This window comes from Calliopsis andreniformis, unplaced genomic scaffold (assembly GCF_051401765.1).
Source record: "Calliopsis andreniformis isolate RMS-2024a unplaced genomic scaffold, iyCalAndr_principal scaffold0048, whole genome shotgun sequence".
NCBI lineage: Eukaryota > Metazoa > Arthropoda > Insecta > Hymenoptera > Andrenidae > Calliopsis > Calliopsis andreniformis.
The window spans coordinates 3,147,144-3,169,182 of NW_027480457.1; the positions used below are offsets into that span (position 1 = coordinate 3,147,144).

The 22,039-nt window shown below is 43.2% G+C and overlaps 1 protein-coding gene across 3 annotated transcripts in view; it reads left to right on the forward strand.

The window, feature by feature from the left end:
* The window catches only part of Cher (filamin A protein cher), a 206,614-nt gene that overhangs the window by 26,450 nt on the left and 158,125 nt on the right, over window positions 1-22,039 (forward strand). For all 3 annotated transcript variants that reach the window (XM_076391756.1, XM_076391755.1, XM_076391757.1), the window contains exons 6-7: window positions 162-446; window positions 520-836. In XM_076391756.1, coding sequence (XP_076247871.1) covers window positions 162-446; window positions 520-836 — 602 coding nt within the window. The remainder of the gene's footprint in view (window positions 1-161; window positions 447-519; window positions 837-22,039) is intronic.

A 22,039-nucleotide genomic window follows, 5' to 3' on the forward strand; every position in this document is an offset into this window, starting at 1 on the left:
TTTTTTCATGAGGAGTCATCCCCTATCCTCGGATGTACCACCTTTGCCGGAACACTCTGTATATTTCTTTGTGACGTCGGTTTTTGTCACAATGTCTCGCGGTTGTTAACAGTCTCTTGAAAAGGTACAGTTTCTAAAGATTCCTTTTTTTGTCATTGAAGGTTAACATTGTGCCTAATAAGGACAAACCTCTTACCTACACGATCTCATATACTCCGCAAAAACCGGGTTTACACAAGGTGAAAGTATTTTATGGTGAAAAAGAAATTCCAAGGAGTCCTTACAAGGTCAACGTTGGAGCACAAGCTGGTGATCCTAGTAAGGTTACAGCAAGTGGGCCAGGGGTGCAGCCAGAAGGTGTTATAGTTAATAAACCAACTTTCTTTGATATAATTACGAAGGATGCTGGACATGGAGTACCACAAGTCATCATACTGGATCCTCAAGTACTACATATATTATATGTCAACAAATACAATATCTCTAGAGAAGCATTATTACATTATATTATGTTTTCAGGGATCAAAAACAGCTGTACCTGTAAAATTATATCAAACGTCACCAGAAGTATGGAAGTGTGAATATACTCCCCTTACAACAGGTTTACATTCTGTCAATGTATTTTTTGCTGGAAAACCAATACCTGAAAGTCCTTATGGTGTTAATGTGGCGATATTATCTGATGCCAAGAAATGTAAAGCTTTTGGTCACGGATTGTTACCGAATGGAGTTCGTGTTCAAGATGATGCAGATTTTACTATTATTACAAAAGGTGTCGGTGATGAAGTACCTGGGGTCAAAGTTATTGGGCCAGGTAGAGTCACGCGTCCTGTACAGTGAGTATTCATATATTTTAATATAATAGTTCTTATAATAATGATAATCCATGAATAGAAAAATTAATTATGGAAGTAAAATACAATGCAGTTAATTTGCATGGTGTTAATTACAAGTAGTTCATCACATTGACTACCGAGCGAAACTGTACAATATATATTAATGCCATGCGCAGGAGCTGTATAGATAGGACTGGTCGTGACTATCAGCGTGTTAGGTTAGAATATACAGGGTGAGGTATTTAAAACAGGTTACTTGAATAACTCGTTTGTTTTTAACAAGAGAGAAAAAAGTTCCAGACAAAAGTTGCTTCGTTTAAAGGGGCAAGTAATGTGGTGACAATAATTTTGTGATGGGTGGAGGCATAGAGAACATATAAAGATCAAATATGTTTTTTAAAACAAAATAATGTATTTTTTATTCCAGAATCTTATTCTATGTGAAAAAGAAGTAGCTTTTGTTTGAAATATTTTTCTGTAAGACCTTCAGTTTTTAAGATATCGAGGGACACAAGTACAGAATTATTAATATTTGATAATGTTTTTATTTACATACTGTCACTGACTTTGTAAACGAAGATGTTCAAAATGGTAACCTTGCACATCGATACATGATTTAAAACGTTAAGACATGGATAACACTGAATGCCCAATTTTAGTTGAATCTATTAGAGAACAAGCTTTTCTTATACGTTAGTGCGACACTCGTAGTTTCTTCATCCGCGGGAACAACTTCCGGAACGCAGAACGAGAAAGTTCTTCTTGTCTGACGTCTGTTGTCACCGTCATTTAGCTTCTATCCTCCTGATTGCGGTAGAACTTGTGATGGGTGTCGTATCTCTGAATCGGTATCTAATGAGTACAACCTTCAACTATGGAGGCTTTGTTTTTACTCTCACGATTTGTAACAATTTTTTAGTGTTTGATAGATGTTTGATAAGTGCAAAAAGTAAGTGTTTAACTTTTTATGTAAGTATTAGAAAGTGTGATCATTTTAATTCAAAATAACGAAACCCTATCAAAAAGGAATGTATTCCAAAGAAGATAGTTGTAGTAAAAGCATCCTGCATTTTACATTTAGCACGTCGTAATCTTCTTGATTCTGATATTCAGATTCAGGGACGGACTCCTTCTGGTCTCACTGTTCTTTGTTTTATGACTTACATAAATCTAAAAAAAATATTGAGCGGCTGAGATTCACACGTAATGAATTGAACACCCTCACATGGCCACAGGAGGTGAAAAGAATCGACACTTTTGCCATGTACGAACCGCGAAGTGGGCAAAGAATCTAAAGTTCGCGATAAATCATACATCAGGAGTAGATTATGACTTTTTGACGGAAATAAATGACGAAGGTTTATGACTTTATTGTTTTACCAGTTGGCGGCAGGTGCCCTAACATACAACATGTATTACTCTCTATACTGGAGGTTATAGTAGGTTAACTGCTATTGAACAAAAGATGTGGCAGTCTAAGTTACCAGTTCAGTTGTCCTCTTTTTCCTGCTTGTAAAATTAATGACATGCTAAAAGTTAAAATTGGCTCTCAGTTACTCAAAAATCCCAGATGTTCCGTACGTGTCGTAAATATAGGATGATCTCTTATTCTCAATATCTATTATATGTTTAAAAGCATAATAAAGAAATCACGACATATAATGCGAGTGTTCAAAAGCTTGAACGGATTAAATATGCACAATAAAAAGACTTGTAGAGCGTCGAACTGACCCGTGGCAGCATGTGACCGCGTGATGCGCGTTTTAATATCCATTGAAACAAGTCACAATCTCAATATAATTTTATTTTTCTGGAAAAGGCGTAAGCAAGCGCAGAATCTGATATCTGGATCTTTTTATATGTGCCCCTAGGTATTTTTTACAAAAAATTCAACGTTGTTGCAACGTACCCTTTTCTTATAAGTCTACAAATAGGTAGAAAATTAAATATGTTACATTCGAGATTTCAAACATTTCTTCGGAGCTGACACACGGTGAGTGTCCCTCGAGTGTCTCGCGATAAGCAGAAATCCTAAAATCACCTTTCAGTATACCAGCCACCATAATGTATGTTTTTTTAACAGTAACCATTAACATATTGTAGCCGGGTGACGCAAAGTTGCGTCGGAACGATGTAATCATCGAAGTCGGGCGACGCAATTTTGCGTTTTTAACACGTGTTTTGTTTTCACGCACTATACACTTATCTCTCTAACATTACTAGGATCCTTGGTAAGTGTTCCATAAACCTTTGCCTTATAAAAATAATTAAAAGATCTTATATGAATTTTTAAAGTATACAGTGCCCAAGGTAGGGTAAAAGTCTATATATCCCCAGGAACAGGCATTTAAATTATTCAAATATCCCATCTGCAATGACTTAAGCAGAGAAGGCTACGTGATTTTTAGAAACAGTCGAATAGTCGAAATTTACCGTCCCCACACTTCTAATGTCCGATTTTAGTACGAGCTAACTCCTCACGACTCCTAATCCGAATAAAGGAAACACTTACAATCGAATTACAACAGGAAGTACCAATGGCCATTGCAACCGGAGGAAACTCACTTCAGGTGGTTGCAATCAAGCCTTCAATGAGCATTATATAAAGCAGACATTCAATAGAAGTTTAGCGAAAGGATGCGTTTCCAAAAATCACTTATTTTGCTTCTGAAGAAGGTGTTTTATTTTTTTCTGGTTGTCGCGTAGGCGTCTACAAGTCAACTCCTTTAAGTCTTTTTTTTCCGCTACCACGAAAGCGCGCCGAACCTATCCCTACCTTCCCATTGGCCAATGTTCATGCTCTTTGACCAATGGGAAAATTCCAGCTCGGTTGCGCCCTCTATTTCAACCGTCGTGACGGTGACCTCGTGTCACTACCTTACGGAGCACGGTCTACTGGCCCAACTTGGCAACGCAGCGGAATTTCCCAGAGGCCCGAGTCGCTTGACCATTTGGCCCGCACGTTGTCAATCTCGCAATGCTTAGGCCTCTCGGAAATTCCGGACTTTATGACACCCGCCGTAGCTATTGAGGCCCAAAAATAAAAGTCTTGAACGAAAGGAAACATGCATTGTTTGAAACAGCTAACGGAACAATCTTCTCAAAAATAGCTTTCTTTACGCACGTGTCTAAAAATCCTGCCAACCATCTGCACGCCAAATGTTCTTATTTGTACGTATTGCTGGCCGCTACATCACCCCCTCGCCAGTGTTAATGCTACCTAAAATCTAACTAGTTTACTTAACTTAATACTTCTATATACAAAGAATATTTACAAAAAAAATACCACTACTTAACTATTTACACTAGCACTTATCGACTACCAACTTGTAAGCGTTCCGGGAACTTAACACGTCTCCCTGAGCGAGTTCGTACCATCTCTTTTGCCGAAGTCGGTGTTACCTTATCGTCTGCACCTACCGAGGTACGCGCTAACATTTGCGGGGGTATCGCAACAGACTCGTCGCTCCCTTCAAACAAATATGCCGGCTTGAGTCTATCTATCGAAACTGTGGCCTCCCGGCCTCTACGCTTAATTAGAAAAGTCTTTTCCGAGCGAGAAATAACTGGGAACGGTCCCTCGTAAGGGTTCTGAAGTGGACCTTTTAATGTATCCACCCTTACAAATACATGCGACGCAGTGGCTAAATCTTTAAAAACAAAAACCTTCTTACTACCGTGCTTTGATCCTGCCACTGGTCGCAATTCACGGAAATGTTCACGAACTTGTCTTAACATTTCAACCGGTTCCATATTATTTCCCTTCTCAGATGTGAAAAATTCCGCTGGTATACGTAAATTTTCTCCATATACTAATTCTGCGACTGACGCACCTAAGTCTTCACGATAGGCCGCTCTAATCCCTAGTAAAACTATCGGTAACGCATCGGACCAACGTTCATTGCTATGGCACTTGATCGCTGCTTTCAATTGTCTGTGGAAACGCTCCACTAACCCGTTAGCCGCAGGATGATACGCTGTCGTTCGTAAATGCGTTGTTCCTAATAAAACGTTCAATCGCGTAAACAATTGCGATTCAAATTGTCTGCCCTGATCCGTGGTAACACGTACTGGTGGCCCAAAACGTGCCACCCAACCCGCTAAGAACGCTCTCGCGACCGTCTCGGCCTCAATGTTTTCTATCGGGAAAACTTCCGGCCATCGTGTAAAACGGTCGACACATGTTAAACAATATCTGTTACCCCGCGAAATCGGCAACGGCCCTACTAGGTCGATATGGACATGTTCGAACCTAGAGGTGGGCAACGCAAAACTCCCGATAGGGCTAGATACGTGTCTAACTATTTTGGCTCGTTGACATTCGAGGCAACTACGGGCCCATTCGCGGCAATCTTTCTCCATCAACGGCTACACAAAACGCTCTTTCACAAGCTTTACCGAGGCTTTCATACCGGGATGTGCCAAACCGTGTGCAGACATAAACGCTTGTCGCCGGAAAGGTTTCGTAACGAATGGTCTAACATCACCCGTAGAAATATCACAATATAGCCTTACAGTACTATCGACTAACCTAATTTTCTTTAATTGTAACAAGGTATCAGGCGCCATCAGGAGACTTCTCAATTCTTCATTTGATGCCTGTGATCGGGCTAAATCTTCAAAATTTAGTGACGCGACCACCGACTCAACTCTAGATAGAGCGTCTGCTACCTCGTTATCCGTTCCGCTAACGTGACGCAAATCAGTCGTAAATTGACTCACATAATCGAGGTACCGGAATTGTCGAGGTGTACATTTATCTAATTTTTGGCGAAATGCGTACACCAGAGGTTTATGATCGGTGTATACTGTGAATGGCCTGCCCTCCACCGCGTGGCGGAACTTCTTAATGGCCGAATACACCGCTAATAATTCCCGGTCATAGGCGCTATATTTACGTTGCGCTGGTGATAAGGTCTTCGTGAAGAAAGCCAAAGGCTGCCACGAATCACCTTTCCTTTGCTGTAAGGTTGCACCTAGCGCGAAATCTGACGCATCCACCATAATCGCGAGCTGCGAACTGCTTGATGGATGCGCTAATAATGTGGCATTGACTAGCGCGTCTTTTAATTGTTGTAACGCGGCTTCTGCCTCGGGCGACCAACTGACCGGTGCATTACTTTTTATTTTCTTTCCCCTTAACAAGACATTGAGTGGGGCTTGCAACTTCGCGGCGTTGGGTACGAACCGCCGGTAAAAATTTACCATCCCTAGAAATCTACGCAGGTGTCTCACCGTACCGGGTTTTGGAAAATCTACAATAGCCTGCACTTTATCAGCTAAAGGTCTCGTACCATTTTCATCCACAGTATACCCGAGAAACCTGATCTTTTTCTCGGCAAATACGCATTTCCCTGGATTTACAATTATGCCATACTGGTTAAGGCGTGAGAAAAGCAGCTGTAGATGCTGCCTATGCTCTAACTCGTCTCTTGAGGCGACCAATATATCATCGATATACGCGTAGCAGAAATCAAGGCCTCTCAAGACAGTGTCAATAAATCTTTGAAAAGTCTGAGCAGCGTTTCTCAACCCAAACGGCATAACCACGTACTCGAAAAATCCGAACGGCGTCGTTATCGCGGTCTTAGCTACGTCGTCCGGATGCACCGGTATCTGGTGATATGCCCTAACTAAATCCAGCGTCGAAAATACCGTTTTTCCGTCTAATGTCCGCGAAAAATCCTCGATGTGCGGGATAGGATAGCGATCCGGAATCGTACGCGAGTTCAGAGCGCGATAATCCCCGCAAGGCCTCCATTCGTTACCCTTCTTGGCTACCATATGTAATGCGGAAGCCCACTGGCTTTCCGAAGGACGAATGTGACCCTGAGCCATCAAGCTCTCGAATTCCGCCCTCGCGATCCGAAACATCTCCGGGGACAATCTGCGCGGTTTGCAAAATGTCGGCGACCCCGGAGACGTATTGATATGGTGCTCTACGTCGTGTCTTACCATACGAGTCACCGCTGTTGGGCGCGTGATGTCTGGGTACTCCGCAAGAAGCTGGTGATACGACGAATCCCCGATGATGGTCTTCACCGACTCGATGTTTTCTCTGACCCTCCTTCCAACGGCGTACAACGAAGTTGTTTGGTCCAAGAGGCGTCGGCATCGAAGATCCACCAGCAACCCGTAGTGGCTGAGAAAATCCGCTCCTATGATCGGTCTGGACACGTCAGCGATCACGAACTTCCAACTAAAAGCTCGACGAAGTCCCAGGTTGAGAACGAGAGTCCGTACTCCATAGGTCCCAATGACGGAACCGTTAGCCGCAAACATCTCGTACGATGTCTTCGTAAGTCGCCCCTTCACTCGCTTCCGAGGATACACACAGAGGTCCGATCCAGTGTCAACCAGGAACTGCTCCTTCGACCCCTGATCCACTACGAAGAGGCGGCTAGACTTCGCCCAGTCACTGATAGCCGCATTCAGTGCTGATTCTCCGCGTTTCCCGACTCATAGTTGCAGGGAGGACGACACTTCGTGGATTTGTTCCCAAATACACGGTGGTACCAGCAATGACCGTTCCTCGCAGGCGACATTCGACGCTTGCCACTTCTCGACCCAGAGCGACGACGGGCTCCGCTGCCATACTGATCGCGCGAACGAGATCTCGAGAGCTCCGCGATCCGCTGCTCTAAGCTCTCTAACCTTTTTAGCAGAGCGTCATTCACCCTGTCTTATGATACCACTGCCACTTGCGTTCTAGTTGCATTCTCATGAATGTGGTCCGCTATTTCGGCCAGCTTAGCCAGACCAAGATCTGTCTGAGCCGTCACAATGGCTCGTGTCATTTCGGGCAAACGGCTAGACCACAACGTCCGTAAAAAATCTTCCGTCACAGTCGTGCCGGCCAGGCTCCTCATATGCCGTAGAAACTGGGATGGAGTCCGATCTCCCATTTCCTCTTGCTCCAGCAGCTGACGAATGCGCTGACTCTGAGACGCTGACAATCGGCGCACTAATTCCCGTTTCAATGTCTCGTACTTATCCGTCGGAGGAGGATTGTTAAAAATATCCTGCACCTCTAACGCATATTTCGGCTCTAATTGGGACATAATATAGTAAAACTTCGTCGTATCCGACGTAACCCCGTTCAACACAAACTGCGCTTCTATTTGGTTGAACCAAACGCTGGGTTGCTCCGGCCAAAACGGTGGAACCCGGATACCAACGCGGCTTACCTCAGGCGTCATGTCGGACCTGAGAACTGCAGCAGCACTTGAATTGTTTGTCACCGTTGCGTCACTTTCTGATGCCATTGTCTTTCACTATGTACGCGTACTGTCCAAAAAAAAAACGAACTTCAACACACTTCAGAACCCGTGATCACGTCGGGGGTCACCACTTTAGCGAAAGGATGCGTTTCCAAAAATCACTTATTTTGCTTCTAAAGAAGGTGTTTTATTTTTTTCTGGTTGTCGCGTAGGCGTCTACAAGTCAACTCCTTGTTGTTGGCCAATGCTCACGCTCTTTGACCAATGGGAAAATTCCAGCTCGGTTGCGCCCTCTATTTCAACCGTCGTGACGGTGACCTCGTGTCACTACCTTACGGAGAACGGTCTACTGGCCCAACTTGGCAACGCAGCGGAATTTCCCAGAGGCCCGAGTCGCTTGACCATTTGGCCCGCACGTTGTCAATCTCGCAATGCTTAGGCCTCTCGGAAATTCCGGACTTTATGACACCCGCCGTAGCTATTGAGGCCCAAAAATAAAAGTCTTGAACAAAAGGAAACATGCATTGTTTGAAACAGCTAACGGAACAATCTTCTCAAAAATAGCTTTCTTTACGCACGTGTCTAAAAATCCTGCCAACTATCTGCACGCCAAATGTTCTTATTTGTACGTACTGCTGGCTGCTACAGAAGTCTTACGCCAGGGCTACGCGGAACCTTATGTCACACTACTCCTACTCTGTTGCGTGTAGCGATTAGTGGTGCGCATCTATCAAACGAAATCATTTTGGATCTGCAGAGTATGCTGGGAACAATTAGAAGAGGTAGAAGGAGACAATTCGAAGAAGGTGGTTGGCCCAGTAACGGTACCGTGCCCGTTGTACGGAAGTATACACACTGCAGTGCATGTGGTATCCGGGTCGCTGTTTACCGATCAGCCGCGAAATGCCACGAGTGCATAGAAGATCATTTCGAAACCACGCAGGAAGAATCGAGAAAACTCGAGGAAGGGTCAGCAATACCAGTAATCACCCGTTGGTTGGGCTTGGACGGAGGACCACACGACGGTGATTTCCAAAGAGAAAAGGTAACACCGAGGTCCAAAACACAAGACTGACAAGAAGCACCCTGGGAGGGGTTTTGTCCTTGCATGGTATTAGCCTACACTACCTCAGAGAACTTGGAAGAAAACCCCTTTTGTAACGCTTATCAAGTGGTTTTCCCTGTGTCGAGCTGCTGTGTATTCGAGGCAGGGGTGTTTGATAAACTCGTTGTATCCGCCTTGCAGGTCTCTTGGTAAAGAAGATAGTCGTCCACATGGGCGCCAGGCACTTTTATGCCGAGTAACGAAAAATGCGGAAAGTAAGCGGTCCCTGCCGCGCAAGTACGGCGGAAGATTCGGCTAGCTCGTGGGAGAGGAAAAGTCGTAGGTTGGAAACGCATAAACGATGTTAGCCTTTACGGCAAAACAATGACGACACGGAGTGTATCTTTCACAAATGTTTATTACAGAAAATCGACCATGCGTTACGGCACGGCAACGGAAGATCGTGCAGGTTTCCGGCAACAGAATCAGGCACGCGCCCGCGACAATCGGCACGCGTTGACTCGCCTGTTACAAAATTTTTAATGTTCCAGACAGCCCTGGAGGAAATCCGAATCGCGCCTAGCACTACTAATTGCTGATAATTCCTAGTCGCAACCTATCGTCCCGCAAGTCGGCAACGATTGATGAAGCTCGGCACGCGCACTGAATCTTTGAAAAACAAATCTTCGAATTCAATATTCTCAGAAACTAAGCATCTCATGAAAAAATGGCATGCTTTGTCTTTGGTTTATTGTTATATATAGAGTGTAACAAAAATGTTGTAGTTCTTTGAAAGGGGCGATTCAGAGGGTGATTTGAAACAACTTTTTCCTTAGCGAAAATGTTAGATGAGGCTTCGTTAATGAGTTATTAACGAAAGACACCGGCCAATGAGAGCGCAAGTTTGCCGCTCGAGCGGCCGCGGTAGCGTTGGGTACGTGCTAGGCGCTACGGTTGTATTTCGAACAAGAAAGTCGGCATGCATCGAAGGAAATAGCATTGGTATGAAAACTGAAAGCGATATAACAAATAATACCGAGTTCTTTTTTTATTTATCACTTGAAGTGAATAATTAATTCAAATTGAGGAAAACTACGTGCAATGTAAAAACACGAATACACAATTTTTTTGTTTAAGGAGAATCGAGAATAATAATTACTTAATGTGAGGCAACAAGGAATACGTAAATTTTATATCCGCATAACATAGAAATGAAAAAGCAATGCAACAAAAAAATGAACGGAAAATTGATTTAAAAAATAATAATGATTAATAAATTAAATGCAATTCACCTATAGTTTGTAAACCTGTGTTACTGGGTCACTGTACCGATCCTAGTCATCGACCGTCGAAATGGTTTATGGCAGGGTAGCGCCTAGTTCACAGCTGATCTTAGGTATACGACCACCACTCAGAGTTAAGGGTCGTAACGTCAGGTGCGTTCGGGTTAATACACCGAATGTGTATTATTCAGTTCATTGCACGACCATTAATCACTTGTCACCAAATCTCTTGTCACGACCTTTTTATTTTTATTTCATGGGGCGAATTGTTCCTACGTTATAGCAATTAGTGGCCCCGAAAGGGGCCGATTGTTTTCAATATAACAAGTGTTCCACATAACCAGCGCCAGTGTCGATGCACGTTTGGGCACGCACAACTATTTGCCGCTGGATTTTTTTAAGCATTTCTAGCGAAATGTTAGCCATTGCATCGTGAATGCGTGCAATTGCTTCTTCCGGCGTCTTCACTGGTTGACGGTACACCTCATTCTAAAATGATTATCGTAAAACAAATGCAAAATGTAAGCAAAAAAATAGTACTTATAACAGAAATAAGTAAAAAGAAGTAGCAATAATTAAATTACCTTTAGGTAGCCCCAGAAGAAAAAATCCAGCGGATTCATGTCTGGTGACCGTGGGGGCCACGCAACAGGACCGCCGCGGCTGATCCACCTGTCCTAGAAGGCTTCATTTAAATAGGCGCGGACATTTTGGCTATAAATGTGCCGGAGCACCGTCGTGTTGATAGAACATGTTCTGTCGAATCTCATATGGAATATCATCCATGAGATCCGGCAGAAAATGTTCTAAAAAAATTGTATACGTTGGGCCGTTCAGCCTGTCAGGCAGAATGTACGGCCCAACGATAAAATCACTACAAATGCCGGCCCATAGATTAATTGACCAGCGGACTTGTGCTGCTCGTGGACGAAGTGCTCGCGAATTCTCGTCACTCCACACATGCAGATTATGGGAGTTGAAGCATCCATCCCTTGTAAAAAGGGCTTCATCCGTCCACAAAATGCATTTGCAGAATAACGGATTCCGCATTACTTCTGCCAACAGTCACCTAAAAGACTGAAGCCGCTAGTGGTAATCTTCTGGGTGTAAATGCTGCATTTGTACATATCTGTATGGATGCAGCAAGTGCTCCCTAAGAATTCGGTGTACCATCATGTGGCTGACACTAGAACAAAATACAGAAACATCAATTATCAGATAAAACTTTCCTTTCTTAATTAATAATTACTGCATTTATCTTGTTTTGTGACTTACTTTAAACGGCGGCTCAAATCGCGTACACTGACAGTGGCATCTTCTTCCGCTGCATCCAGTACATGTTCCGTAGTTGCGAGGCTCCGGCTGGACCTCGGTCTTCCAACCTCGCTGCTACGCGTTACTGTACAACCCGTAGAAAATAACCAAGACGCTAATCGACGCAATGTCGCAGCGTTAGGTGTTCTGATAAAGAAACTTCAAAAAAGTAACAAAATTACACCAAATACATGAAAAAGTCCAAGACGAAAATGTACCAAGAGTAACCCAAAAATACAGGTATGAGAAAGGTGTGAAATCAGTATAAGTCACAAGTACATTTAAACATAGTTTAAAACGTTTTAAGCTTTTTGTACATTAAGAGATTAATATGTTAAAATCATATTTTTATGATATCGCTATGTTTACTATGTTATCTATTCATATCGCGAGCATTTTAGTATGAAGTTTATATCCATGTAACATCTAGAGATTTGCTTCGATGTCCGCCGCCTGGAAGTTAAACACTTGGCGTGGCAGGCAAGCTATTATAAGATATCCCTGTCTTGCCTCTCATAAGCTTTTATATAATTTGTCAATTATAGACTTCGACAATATAAATATCTTCTTATTATTTTGTGTCTTTAAATAATTCTAAGATCATTCATCGACAGCCATACCTTATCTCTACAGGTTGTCAGATAATCTATTAATTTGAAACTTCGGTAATCTGAAAACACTTTCATTATTTTGTATCTTTGAATAATAAAGACCATTTATCGACACCTTGTCCATGCCTGGCCACGCCAAGTATTTAACTTCCAGGCGGCGAATACCGAAGCAAATTTCTAGATGTTATGCCTATATAAACTTCACATTAAAATGTTCGCGATCTAATCAAGTGCAATAGAAGAAGCAATAAAATTAGATACTGAAGTGAATGACGTGGAGATTAATAATTAAACACTATGTACCTATTACTAATATTTATTTATACTATTTACAAGATGATTCAAATAGAATCTATGAAAAGTAATGTTTTACTTTCATGAACCGACCCTTGCGTTAAGGGCAGCGCAGTCGAATCGTTTGGTGTTTGACTCTCGAAAGGCAACCACGGAATGCCCACTCTGGTCCGCAATCCTTGTCACCGTAAGGAAAAACCATGTCGTAAACCAGAGTGAGACTTTCTAGACCCGAGAAACAATTTTCACCCAAACATCTTGACTCATCCTTGCACATGGCTGCAAGCACTTCAAGGCCCAAGGCCTTTCCTTTAGCAAAATCGTAGGCCCTAAATGGCTAACAGCCGTGCGCGTTCGCTCGACCCAACTACCTGGTCGAGTACGCCACAGTACCCCCTTACCAGTGGTAACGTTACTGATAGAAAAAAACTGCCGGATTGTCAAAATTATACGTATTTTGCTAAACACATATATAAACTTACGCACTACATTAAAACTACACTTAATTGTATTTAACTAAACTATACTTAATTAAATCCGGCTTGAAAACGATCAGGGAAACGTATCTTTCTTCCCGAACGCGTAGTAAATCTATCGTTATTATCTATTACCACACTCGACGGCTGTACGGGTACATCGGATACATCAACATCATTGCCATTTCCTATTGGAAAAGTGACTTCCCTTTCATTCAGCGATTCAATATCATCCGCCACCACGAATGCTGGCTTGAGACGATCTATCGATACTCGGACCTTTCTATCATTGATCCGAATAACAAAATCTTTATCTCGTCTCTCAACCACTTCATAAGGACCATCATACGGTGGTTGTGACGGACCTCTAACTGCGTCATGTCGAAGGAAAACGTACGGCGAAGAAAAGAGTTCCTTAAAAACGAAAGGTTTTCTCGATCCGTGCCAGGTAGTCAAACACGGCTTGATGTCACTAACGCGTCGTTTGAGACGTGCAACATACTCGGAATTTGCCACGGAATTGCCAGATACAAAAAACTCCGCAGGTAGACGGATACCTGTCCCGTAAACCATCTCCGCGGCCGTTGCCTTCAAATCGTCCTTGATAGCCGTTCGAATGCCTAATAGAACGATGGGTAAAATTTCCACCCAATTACTAGTATCATGGCATTTTATTGAAGCCTTCCATTGACGATGCAGGCGTTCCACTATCCCATTCGCTTGTGGATGGTAAGCTGTCGTCCGAATATGCTTTGTACCTAGCAATCGACATAATTCCGCGAACAGAGTGGATTCAAATTGACGTCCTTGATCTGTAGTGATCCTTAAAGGTACGCCAAATCGAGAAATCCATGTCATAATAAACGCAGACGCAACCGTCGACGCTTCCATATCTACAATTGGAATTGCCTCCGGCCACCGAGTAAAACGATCGGCACACGTAAGACAGTACCTATACCCCTGCGAATATTGCATGATAATTATATCTATATGGACATGCTCAAAACGTCCAGACAAATCATCGAATCTCTTAATAGGTGCACGTACATGTCTCGAAACCTTACATTTCTGACACGAAATGCATTGACGTGCCCAGGTACGACAGTCCTTGTTAACAGCTGGCCATACAAAACGGTCCGTAACCAGCTTCTGCGTAGCCCGTATACCTGGATGCGATAACTCGTGCAATGACCGAAATACATTTCGTCGCAAAAGTTTCGGTACGTACGGTCTTACGGCGTCGCCCGTGACATCACAATAGATATCCATGTTATACTCGGGGAAACGTACTTTACGTAATTTTAACGCGCATGAGTCCGACTGCAACAACTCACGCAGTTCGTCATCTGCCTTCTGAGCAACTTCAAGCGTACAATGATCCACCGATCGCGATACTGCCTCAACACGTGACAATGCATCCGCTGCCTCATTATCCAAACCTTTTACATGACGAATATCCGTCGTAAATTGACTAATATAATCGAGATAGCGAAACTGCCGCGGCGAACATTTCTCTAATTTTTGTTTAAAGGCATATATCAGAGGTTTATGATCGGTGTAGATCACGAAAACCCTACCTTCCACAACATGTCGAAAACGTTTTACTGCGCTATACACAGCGAATAGTTCGCGATCGTACGCGCTATACTTTTGTTGAGCGGAAGATAGCGCCTTCGTGAAAAAACACAACGGTTGCGATGCATTCCCGATATGTTGCTGCAAAACTGCACCAATCGCATAATCTGACGCATCGACAACTATGCTAATCGGCGCACTCGGTACTGGGTGTGCTAACATCGTAGCATTTGCCAGTGCCCGTTTCGAATCATTGAAAGCTTTCTCGGCTACTTCGGTCCACACGATAGGCGTATTACCTTTCTTAGACTCCTTGAGCAGGTCATTCAACGGCTGTAAAATCGCTGCAGCCCCGAAAACAAACCGACGGTAAAAATTGACCATGCCTAAATATCGACGAAGTTGTTTTACCGTCGTCGGCTGTCCAAACTTCATAATCGCCTCGACACGATCAGCTAAAGGTTTAATACCGTGTTCATTGACCGTATAACTGAGAAAGGTGATTTCCGAAACTCCAAAAATACATTTCGCAGGATTAATTACGACCCCAAACTTGTTTAAACGTTTAAACAAAATGTTTAAATGTTCGTAATGCTGCTTTTCATCGGCCGACGCTATCAAAAAATCGTCAATAAACGCGTACACGAAATCTAAACCAGGCGTGATTTCGTCGACGAATCTCTGACATGTCTGCGCAGCATTACGAAGTCCAAACATCATATTCAGAGCTTCGTATAAACCAAACGGCGTCGCGATAGCCGTTTTCTCGATATCTTTGGACGCAACGGGAATCTGGTGGTACGCTCTCACCAGATCGATTTTAGAAAATACCTTTTTCCCGTGCAATTGTTGTGAAAAGTCCTCAATATGCGGCGGAGAATATCGATCCGGTATCGTCCGAGCATTCAGCGCCCGATAATCTCCGCAGGGTCGTATGCTGCCGTCCTTCTTCGGAACGACATGCAGCGGTGATGCTCAAGGACTCTTCGACGGCCGGATAACACCTTGCTGGAGCATCAGGTCGAACTCCGCTTTGACATCCTTGAAACGGTCAGGTGCCAGGCGACGAGGTCTACAGAAAATCGGCGGTCCAGGCGTCGTCTCGATATGGTGTCGCACATTATGTTTTACGGTGTCCCTTCCAAAAACCGGCGGTCGTGTCAAATCCGGATACTCAGCAAGAAGCCGATGATATCCCGAATCACCGTGGATTGTCTTGATCGAGCCAGGTTCCTCGTTGTCGACAGCAAATCCCGTCATAGACAGATTGGTCACGGAGTCGACCAAACGTTTATTTCGTGGGTCCACCAACAGTCCATAAAAACATAAAAAGTCCATACCAATGATAGGCGTACTAACGTCAGCTATCACAAAACGCCACTTGAAACTTCGACGAAGCTTGAAATTCAAATCCACCGCAATCGTACCATACGTCGCGATCTTAGATCCGTTGGTCGCGAAGAGTTCGTAATCACACTTTTTACACGGTCCAGATAACCGATGACGTGGATACACGCACAGGTCCGCACCCGTGTCCACCAGAAAAGCTATCTTTGAGCTTTTGTCGGTCACGAAAATGCGGCGAGATGGAGAACCGTCGTCGCTTGCCGCATCTACGGACGGCTCTTCTCGGTTCCCGACACCCAAGTACAGGGTGCCCGGCATTTCGTTGCACGTTCTTTAAAATTTTCATGGTACCAACAAAGACCTAACCTTGAACCTTCTTTCGAATGTGATAATCCTTCTCGACTCCGTGATCGTCTGCGTTGTCCAGTTCGCGAAAGAGACCGTCGCCGTTGTTTAGTCAGGGCGCCAATCTGCAAACGCAGTTGCTTAATTTGCTCTCGCAGTTCGCAGATTTCACTATTCCCGGATACAGATGCGATGCTTCCACCCTCTGGTCGAATCTCATGGATGCGATACGCCATCTCCGTCAGCGCGGTGATATTTGTTTCCGACGTAACAGCTAGAACTCGCTGCGTGTTAGCCGGAAAACGATTCTTCCACAATGTTACGATGAAATCGTCGGGCGTTGACGGGGTGGCCAGCTTCTTCAAATCCCTGAAGAACTGCGACGGCGTCCGGTCACCAATTTCTTCACTTTCCATCAGCTTCCTCACTCGCGAACTGTCCGACTCTGCGAGCCTCTTAATTAACTCGCGTTTTGGAGCCTCGTATTGGCCTTTATCCGGCGGATTTAACACAACATCTTCAATTAGTTCAATATATTTCTCACCTAGATTCGCAATTGTTACGCTGAATTTTGTTTCGTCTTTCACAATACGCGCGGATGTAAAATACGCCTCCAGCAACTTAAACCACAACACGATTTTATGCGGCCAAAACTGCGGAATCCGCACATTCTGCTGGCTCACTATGTTCACATTGTCAAGGTCCCCATTACCGGGTCCATCGTGTCCACCACCGGGAAGCGACATTTTCGCAACACTCACAGATCAAACACTAAAAACGAAAATGTACTGCTCGAAAGTCTCACACGTTCACCTCCTTACACCGAAATCACGTCGGGGTCACCAATTGAAGTGAATGACGTGGAGATTAATAATTAAACACTATGTACCTATCACTAATATTTATTTATACTATTTACAAGATGATTCAAATAGAATCTATGAAAAGTAATGTTTTACTTTCATGAACCGACCCTTGCGTTAAGGGCAGCGCAGTCGAATCGTTTGGTGTTTGACTCTCGAAAGGCAACCACGGAATGCCCACTCTGGTCCGCAATCCTTGTCACCGTAAGGAAAAACCATGTCGTAAACCAGAGTGAGACTTTCTAGACCCGAGAAACAATTTTCACCCAAACATCTTGACTCATCCTTGCACATGGCTGCAAGCACTTCAAGGCCCAAGGCCTTTCCTTTAGCAAAATCGTAGGCCCTAAATGGCTAACAGCCGTGCGCGTTCGCTCGACCCAACTACCTGGTCGAGTACGCCACAGATACATACATAAGTTTGATTTCTTATTATTCAAGCTTTAGAGATATCACTTTCCAGAAAATACAAGAGAAAAAATTGATACTGAATGCACAGAGGTATTAAGTTAACAGGAATTATACTGTATTGTGTTTTTAATAGGTGTTAATAGAATCGCTTAAAATAAGGGATCTAACTAGGGTCCGGATAAGGTGAGATTGAGGGTAATGAGAAAGAAAACAAGTACACTTGATTAAATTTGAGTCGGCTCTGAAAAGGGCTTATGTACGACCTTTATTTTTAATTTATCTGGTGACGTGTACGGCGGGGCGGGCGCTCCTCTGGTCCTCGGCGTCGGGCTCCTTGGTCCTCGGCGTCGTGCTCCTATGGCTAGCGATGGAGCGGGGCCTTTGGAGGTCCGGACGTCCGTTGACGCCTTGTGACGCCTCAGCGACGTTGGCGTCTGAAAAAAGAGAAACGCGGTGGAACCGCACCGGTAAGCGAGAGTATTGCGATCACGCTGTACCTATTCTTCCCGACTGCAGGCTTCGATCACGAGCCTATGTGGAGGGGGGAGCAATGCCTTGCCGTAAACACAAGGTACTGCAGTGGACTGTATTATCAACTCTTCTTCTCTGGCGAAGAAGATGTCAATGACCGAGTGGTTGGGGGGGGGGGGGGGGGGGGGGGGCTCGTCTCTTCGCTTTTGCACCTTATAGGAAAACTCGCTTCGTACGAATCTCGATGAATGCGAGGGGGGACACGCTACAGCTAGCGATTACTAGTCCTGGTGGCTGAGGACGGCCAGAGGCTCCACGACTCCGTTCACCTCACCGTGTGTATCTATTCGTCACACGTGGGTTGCTTCTAAACGGGGTGGCAGATCGCGAGTAACGCAGAGGTGATAGGCACATACGTTAACTCTTTCTGTTGTAGCCCGTCTCTCACGAATCAACCAGGAAACGGCCTTTGTTGCTCCTTGACGAAGACGAAACTCAGAGACTCACCCGATTCCAAGAGTGCAAATCTCGCTGAATTGTCACCTTTTGACGAACTAGGTGCTCTGTCGTACGTACAATACGTATTAAATCGAGCAGAGCAACTCCCTAGTCGCAGGAGACAGAGGTTCAGCTATGAAGCAAGTAGGATTTCAAGTGTCTGGCGACCAAACTACTTAAAATCGTGAAACTGGCTGAGTTGATTGCTTGACGACCTGTCGAAAGGACTGGCGCAAGACTCACTGCCCAAAGACGACTGCTGCGAGAGCCGCGTGTGTTCCGCAAAACGCGAAACACGCTAATTTTGCCGCTACGCGGCGCTCACTAATTATCTTTTGTTTCGTACTAATGTGTTACGATTGATTCTCTCTCTCCTTCGGGCTCCGATGTCCCCACTCGACATCGGGCCTGGGGTTCAAAACCGTTGCTCAACAATGCTCACCTTGTTCGAACGTCAATTTTAACGGTAAAAACGAGTCATATGACAATTGACCGTGTTTTGCTGTTAGGACAACGGAATCTCCAACCGAAGGCGACCTTCGGTCGGTTACGTATACCAGCAAGCCACGAATCACGGGGACGAGCCAAATACCCGTTACATAACCGCTTTTTAAACAATAGGGATAGCATTTGTTTTTCACTGTGGGTATTTGAATGAGTAGAGATTTTTATTAAACCCACGTACCAATTTATTCGTTCGAGTGTGAACAGTTACAAAGTTTCTCGCGAAGCGAACGGTTGTCAAGCAAGTCAGTCAATGGCCCAGTCGCCACTTTTCGCAGACTATTTATTCGCCCTTAGTCTATGCACTCCAAAACTCCTCCACGCGCAGGAAACACTTTTCAGGTAACCAGCGGAAAAAACCTCGCTTACTCCGTCCAAGTCTGACTACCAGATGTGGGGTACGAAATATTGGGGACACCCGCTTTACCTGACTAATAGCTACGCAAAATACCGCAGGGAGTAGCAACGGCAAAGCCGCTACATCACATTGTGTAATTCGTTACTTCTAGTACTACAATTACGTGTCCCAAAACAATAGTTGAATGATATTTTAACAAAACGCAGACTAAGACAGTGTATATCACGATATTGTTTTATGAGACCAACATACAATAATGGCAGTACGCGTTATCAAGTGATTTTAAATTTCAAATCATGCCACTAGTATTAATACTTAAATTCAGCTGTAGTGTGCGTTGCGTGTTGTCCACATGTATATGGTGAATACTATTCCTGCCTGTAACAGGTTGGCTTCATCTCTTCGTGTAAAGCCCACTTAATGCTCCATCCTTTAGATCTATGTTCTCAATAATTAGTGTACCATATCTGGACATCAGGGGTCTCCTAATTAGGCGTCGCCCAATGCACACCAGCTCAACTGAATTCAGCTTGAGGAAAAAGACGGCGTTTCTTGAATGGACGATCCTGATCTTTTGTTTTGTTAGGTGGCTTTTGACCTGACACATTTTGCATGTGGTTACGACAACAACCTCCGGTCACCAAAGTCTAAGTCATCTTATTGCTTATAACATTAATAGAACTACTGTTTATACCAGCGGTTGATTAATAGATTGTTCTGTCTTTGTTGAATTTTGTACGTGATGTGCCGACTAAAGTTTGTTTTCAAAGATCAGAGATACCCATGAAGTCTAATTGTATCTGAACTTTATTTTAGTAAACCTTCCTTTATACAAGAATTCCCTCAGAGGGCGGAGGGAATATCAACACATTACGTTCGGCACTCTGCTCGCTCAACGCGCTTCCAGAGCCCGCGCATTTTTCGGCGCTTCAGAAACACTTTATACGATGCTTATATGCACTTTTTTTAATAAAAACATGAAAACGAGATATCTCGTCACCCGGCCACAACGTTCGGCTTGTTGTAGACGAGATATCTCAGCAGGGGCCTGAGACACCAAAGTGCACGTGTTCGTCAGAATCATAAAACGGGGTTTGGGGTCCGTAATTCTCAAGGCAACTTAACAAACAAACCAATATTGTATCCTCAGAAATAGCAGGCCAATTTGTCCGCATCGTAAACCTGGTCTACCAGATGTTAAATAATCATGATTGTTTTAACAACTACATTTCTTTAATTTTCGTTTTTTAAAATTTGTTTAATGTAATCTTTACTGTTGTATTTGTAAGGTCTTCCCGATTAAAATCTTACTTACTGCCAGCTAAAGTACACATATGAATGGTTAGAGACATTCGATTCAATAGTAACACAATTAGTAGTAAAAGAGTTACAACTAGAAACAGTGAAACTATTAGGTAATATGTAGTGTAACTTATTGTAGTAATACATATAATGTTTTACTGTAAGCGTAATTGAAAATTAAGATTCATTTTTTAGGCGAAACAAACGCCTAAGAATTATTTAGGAACTCTTAAATTTTTGATAATGAGGCACAAAGTTTTCCGCTAATATTTTTGGAATTCATAAGAAGCATTAATGGAAGATACATAATGGGTTATTATTACGTACTAATTAAATAGATATAACTGAAATTATGCCGTGTTTGGTCTTATTTCAACAAAAGAATCTGACAAATATGATATGTTAATAAAAGTTTCATCGAAACTCAAAAAAGTTAACTTGTTTTGATTTCTCTTTTGCTGTCACTTGCTATTCTTATCTGCGTCAAAAACTTATTATGTATCGTGTATTAAGTCAGTAATTATGATAAATTATGTCGAGTTTACTCTCATTTTAATCAGAAGAATCCGACTAACACGATAATAACATTTTCACTAACAAAAAACGAATTATACTCATTAGGTAATGTCACGTATCAGTCAACTCTCAAGCATCATAGGATGCCACATTAATCGCTTAGATGCTTCCAACCTCTGTGTAACAGTGGAGATAAAATTTTCACATTTTCCCTACACGTCAGTTTCATATTTATTGCGTATCGTGTAAATTGGGCTGTCGTTAACAAAATTACATGTTTTGTATATGAGTTTTCTACGCAATTTCATTAATCACAGTCAGAATAATTATTCCAAGCTGAAAAATTAGCGTCTATAAGGAATGTGGATCCGACTAATTCTACATAATTACAAACTTTGTCCTATGACTCATTTTTCATGAAATACATCAACGCGTGTGATTTCTTTATGACATTGGCAGCGGTGTTACCCTTTGTTCTTGCGTTCTTTCGCAGGATATTCTTCCAGCTCCGTATGGCATGTCATATTTGATATATTATTACTTTTGTCGGGCAAACAGAAAGTATTGATTAACATCACTTTTATCAATATTTCATTAAAAGTGCAGAAGTTGCTACTTTTCTGCGCCTAAGGTTTTTATTTGAAGAAATTAAAATTTAGGAGAGATAATTGTTAGTTAATTTATGTCAGTCAGTCACGGTAGATTCAGTACATAATTCATTATATTCTAATTCTTTGATTACGTATAGTATGTATTTGGTTATAGTAAAT